Source organism: Crocodylus porosus, unplaced genomic scaffold (assembly GCF_001723895.1).
Source record: "Crocodylus porosus isolate Cpor-Errol unplaced genomic scaffold, CroPor_comp1, whole genome shotgun sequence".
Classification (NCBI taxonomy): domain Eukaryota; kingdom Metazoa; phylum Chordata; order Crocodylia; family Crocodylidae; genus Crocodylus; species Crocodylus porosus.
Window position 1 is genome coordinate 13641072 of NW_017728947.1, and position 5751 is coordinate 13646822.

At 42.6% G+C, this 5751-nt stretch overlaps 1 protein-coding gene across 1 annotated transcript in view; it reads left to right on the forward strand.

Annotated features, from left to right (window-relative positions):
* Window positions 1-3416, forward strand: part of RPL27A (ribosomal protein L27a) — a 3633-nt gene extending 217 nt beyond the window's left edge. The window contains exons 2-5 of the mRNA XM_019552066.1: window positions 70-133; window positions 230-305; window positions 1860-2034; window positions 3242-3416. Of these exons, the coding sequence (XP_019407611.1) occupies window positions 70-133; window positions 230-305; window positions 1860-2034; window positions 3242-3370 (444 nt within the window). The 3' untranslated portion in view covers window positions 3371-3416. The remainder of the gene's footprint in view (window positions 1-69; window positions 134-229; window positions 306-1859; window positions 2035-3241) is intronic.
* Window positions 3417-5751: the final 2335 nt, after the last annotated feature.

Consider the following 5751-nt stretch of genomic DNA (forward strand, 5'->3'; position numbering starts at 1 on the left):
CGGGGGGTTGCGCGGGGGGAGGGGAGATCGCCCCGGCGGTGCCGCTCACGGGCTGTGTCCTCCCCGTAGCCGTCCCGCCTCAGGAAGACGCGGAAGCTGCGCGGGCACGTCAGCCACGGCCACGGCCGCGTGGGTGAGTGCGGGGCGGGGGAGGATGGCAGAGGTGAAAGGAGGGAGGGAAGGGGAAGGTGTCAGGCTGCTGACCCCATGCCGTCTCCCCCCGCTGCAGGCAAGCACCGCAAGCACCCCGGCGGCCGCGGCAATGCGGGCGGCATGCACCACCACCGCATCAACTTCGACAAATAGTAAGCTCCGTCAAGACGAGTGCCCCCAGGGCGGACACTGAGGAGAGTGTGCCAGGCAGTGAGGGCTTCAGGGAGCCAGTGGACACTGCCCAGTGAAACTTCTTGGAGATGTGAATGGACAGGGGGCAGGAAAATGGCCTGACAGTCCCCGGGAGTTTGCACTGTGGGACACAGGCCTGTTTGACGTGTATCGGGAACACTGGCTTTCCACCCACTGAGCAACAGTTTGCCCTCACTGTTAATACAGGGGCTGTTGGGTACATGGAAGCAGAACTGGGGACAAAGAGAGACAAAATGGGTGGGAGCAAGAGTCAAAGGTTCAAAATGAGTTGGGGGGAGGAGGCTACATGCCCACTGGCCCTCAGAGGAGTTAATACAATAGTAGCACCATTGAAGATACAGACATGGTTCCCAAAATAGATCCAGAGATTTCAGATAGGAATTCACAGTGTCAAAAACCATTTTGCCCTCCTGTGGGCTTTCTGACTTCCTTTGCAACCAAAGGAACTGCTCCCAATTATTACTGTCTGAGCTCAAAAAAATGAGTGGAAACTACAGCATGTTCCTTTCTCTGAGCCTAAAAAAAGAAAAAAGCTTGAGAACCACTGCCACACACGAACCTCCCTGGCATACTGGCAGCATGCCCCTGTTCCTAGTCTGTCTCATCTTGACCCAGTACAGGCAGCTACATCAGGGATCCATTATGTGACTGGCATCAGCGTATCAAACCAATGTTAGTTAGGCCTGTGCTGGTCTTGTGTGTGCATCTTGGTGTGATTAAACTGGTTCTTGTAGTATTTTGAAAACACACGTTTCAGAACTTTTGACATATCGGGCCCTTTAGATGTTGATTAAGATGTTTGTAAGGCACTGGTAACACTCAGCTCTGTGCCATCTATTGTAGATAGGCACAAAAGCAAATGTGAGTCTTAAACAGGCCTGAACATGGTAATCTTCTTGGGGAAGAACATAGTAATCTTCTGTTAAGTTGCCGAGGCTAGAGTCACATCTAGACACTACCTGTGGTCATGGTGTGCTAGTGTACTCAGAGAGTAACAACTGATCTTTATTCACTGACTGTTCTTGATCAGTAACTCAGTCAGTCACCGGGTTAGTAACAGCCTAGAAGTCAACTAAAAAATAATTGGGGGTAAAGAGGTTGCAGAGTTAGGCCAAAACTCCCATTTCAGAGAGGATGGGAACTCTGCTTCAGAAAGCAAACACTCAGAAACCTCCGCAGATGGGAAGTGCAATTGTTAGTGAACCATGATATTACTACAACAGCCAATTTCACTTCATTGCAGTATTTTACTGTCAGATCACTTCCACTTCCTTTTCTATAATGTGGATTTGCTTTTTTGGAAGGCTAGTGAGAATAACGGCAATTCCAGCATTTGGATTTAGATTAAATCATTCATGGCAGGCACATTAATTTAAAAATATAAAGAACTTCAACTGCTCAAAAAAAATAGGGCATTGTTTATGCATTTATTGTAGCTGATCCCTTTTAAGAACAAACACATAAATAAGATCTCTTAAAACTTTTCTCTTTAGTCACCCTGGTTATTTTGGAAAAGTTGGTATGAGGCATTACCACTTGAAGAAGAACCAGAACTTCTGTCCCACTGTTAATCTGGATAAATTGTGGACACTTGTTAGTGAACAGACCAGACTCAATTATGCAAAAAACCAAGCTGGATTAGCTCCCGTCATAGATGTTGTACGCTCGGTAAGTGTACTTTCCTGGGGTTTGGATTAAGGTTGTATTGCTGCTGCTTTTAATTTTTTTTGCCCGTGTGGTTTTTGTAGTCGTAACACAGATTTTAGCAGATCAATCCATTTTCAGCACTATCTATGATAAACTAATGCTCCTCATGTACAATTTCAGTCTGGTTTATTTTTAAACTAGTCTAATATTACTTAATTGAGCATCCAGTTCACATGCTTTACACCTTAGCTCCTGGGCTGTTTTTAAAAGGTGCCATTTATGTTGATTCAGTCTTACTGTAGGATGTCTCCCCTCCAACACTATTCTGCCTATGCTCCCCCTCATTAGCAGTTTTGTAGATGACTTTTCTCTAAGAGGTCAGTGGGAGGAATCATTTCTTTCATTTTTAAAGAGAACTCTTACCCCAAGTCTTTTCAGCCTACTCTGGGAAGTTAGTACAGAAGTCGAGACTAGAGTCACATCCTGACATCTCTCATTGTCTTGTTGTGCTATAGTTCTCGGAGAAAAACTACTGGTCTTTATTCACTGACTGTTGCATTTCATGCCTCAGTTGGTCACCAGATCAGTTACATGCTTTTATAAGAGGAACTTGTACCTTAAATCAGTTTTATGTAGGAAGGCAGTACAAACTATATGAAGGTATAATAGTCACTTGAAGATTCCTTTTCAGAAATCTAGATCAGGTGTTGGAATGTGTTAATTTACAAAGCAATTCCTCTAGCTTATTTCATGAATGATTCTTCCAACACTAAGGAGACAGATCTCTTGACAACTGGGAAGTTAAATAACCTGCAGATGGAAGCTTTAAGCTATGAGCTCTCCAGTACCAGTGCTGAACTGGATTACAGTAGCTTATCAGAAATATTTAATCTGTTTTAGGTTGTCAAAAACTATGCCTCCAAAAATTAGTCTGGTAAGAAATCAACTTGGAAGGTAACACTGGGATTTCACCTTCCTTGTGGACTGTGGAATCCATTATGTACACATCTGAAATTAAGATGCTTAGAAAACCTGTAGGTACAGGTTAATAAAAATACTGGTTTGAGAATATTAAAATTTGAGATGCATAACCAAGTACTAATTTTAATTTTGGGAAATGCAAGTGAGTGTTTAATTTGTGTATCCACTTAATGGGATTAAAAGGTTATGGAGCTAGTATAGGAATATAGTTTTGTGTGACAACTAAAATTGACTGTTCTCTTTCTAGGGTTATTACAAAGTCCTGGGCAAGGGGAAGCTGCCCAAACAGCCTGTAATTGTGAAGGCAAAGTTCTTCAGCAGGAGAGCAGAGGAGAAGATCAAAGAAGCAGGTGGAGCCTGTGTGCTAGTGGCATAGAAGGCTTTTTATATTCAAGTTTGAATAAAGAGACTACAACAAATCAGTGCTTTGTGCAAGCTACTTTCAAATCCTACAGGTGTTGGGGGTCAGTATATCTGTTTATGCAAGTGAGACTAGAGTCACATCTAATCCTTGCCTGTGGTTAAGGTGTGCTAGAGTACTCACAGAATAATTGCCAATCTATTCACTGACTGTTTCTTATAAACTAGTCAGTCACCAGGTTGGTAACATTTACAGTTCAAGTGATGATTTTATTCTATCCTGAGGTTGGCCTACATGTAGCACAAGTGCTGCAGGCAGCCTCAGTGTGACTCACAGATCAGAAAGGGAACAGGCAGTAACATAAGGCAGGAAGTAAAAAAAAGCAGAGCAACAAATCAGGCACAGGAAAGGGATCAGTGATATTTGGGAAAGGTGCAAAGCTAACTTATGCCATGCCTGCCAGGAAATTTAACCCTGACTCTTCTAAACCACATTCTCTGAGATGGTGGATGCCAGTTATTTCTGTGATCTATTTTCTAGAAGGCTTTAAGTCACTATCTTGCTTTTAAGATATTAACCTGGAAGCCTTCCATAACTTAAAAAAGAGCTAAAATGCTTACCTTTGCTGTCATGAGACAGTTGATAGAAGTTGTTAGTACAAAGGACAAGTGGTGGCTTTGTACCTTGAAGTACACAGACAATCTTAGTTGTGGTCTTTCACAAAAGTAGTCCTGTGGCTTCTTTAATTAATTCTTTAAAACAAAAACAAAACCTTGGATAGGGCTACAGTCTTAACTTCTTGTGTTTGCATAAAAAGGGAATGGGAGACACTTTCCAGCAAAAACAAATGATGACATGCTGGTGAAGTGGCAGGGGGAGGGGTTAGCAGTAAATCAAATAGTCAAGATTTTTTTTTTTAATGAACCCAATTACATCCAAGTTTTTGTCCATCAATGCACTATTTCTGTTACTAAGAAAGCTCTTTCCGCGCCCCCCTTTTATCAGCAAATCTCCCTTTCAGTAAATTATCCCATAGAATTAAAGCTCTGAAATCAGTCACTTGATAAGAAAAATAGCAAGAATGGGAAAGGTATCTAGACCCAAGTTTCCACTGCTTTGCCTTACAGCTGTTTTTCCCATAGTTAAAACTGGAAGATGCATCTGAACAGGCACTTAGGGACAAGATGCAGGATAGAAGATTTCTAAGCCAGTGGGGGCCAACCTTTTTTGACAGGTGTATCATAAAATAGACCCACACACTCCCCTTTTGTCCTGCCTGATTTGCTGCTTTCTGTTCCCTGTCACCTCCCCAGACTGCCATGTACAGAGGCTGCCCATGCTACTTGTGGTCAACCTGTGGCATATGTGCTACATCTGTTCTAGTGCAGGATGACCTGTGCTTTCATCAATGAAGCAGTTTAATGGGAGCTGTACTATGGAGAAAAATGTGTTTTTATCATAATGGAACCCAACAATTAGATAAAAGAGACCTAGTGTGCAACATCTCTTGTGTTCAGACAGTTGGGTTGAATGCTGCATTTGCTTTCTGGGAGTTAGCAGATGGAAAGTCAGCAGTTTTACCTCCTGAATCAACTCTCAAGGATTTGGAAATCCTTGTGATGATATAGTAGGCAGGATAGAATTAAACTCACCTAAGCTTGACATTAAAAAATAAAGTTGTTCCTTAAGAGCTAAGCTATACCAGAAGTATAGCTCAAAACCAAAACTAAGTTACTGCTTTGGGACAGCTTTGACCAAAGTTATATAACCAAGTGTCAGTCCCCCCACATTAAAGTGCACAATTTAACAATTACTCATTTTAGAGGGCATTAAATGGACTTGAATTTGAGGCTTTAGGCCCTCTGAGGATTTAAATCACCTCCAAAAGGCTATTACTGACATCTGCATGCATCTCCCTGCTTTAGAATTACCCATTTTCTTTCATAAGCCAATGCCCTGCAGGCTTCAAGGTTTGTATGTACAAACCTCTGCCTACTTTGCAACCTGCTGTCCTTGCAAGTTAATGTATTTTCAGTTGCATTTACTGCTAAAATCTATATTGGCATCACTTAAAAGCAGGCAGTCCATAAATAAAATCTTCACTGAAGTTTTGGCCTACAGTGAAAAATGCTTAAGCGCAGGCTGCAAAGATAATGCAAACAAGGCAAACTTTGGTAAAGTCATAGATTTCATAGACATCAGGGCTGGAAGGGACCTTGGGAGATCATCGAGTCCAGTCCCCTGCCCAAAGGGCAGGAAGTCAGCTAGGGTCATAGGATCCCAGGAAGATAAGCATCCAATTTACCCTTGAAGGTGTTCAATGTAGGTGCTTGAACCACCTCCGCTGGCAGACTGTTCCAGACCTTGGGGGCTCGGACAGTAGAGAAATTCTTCCT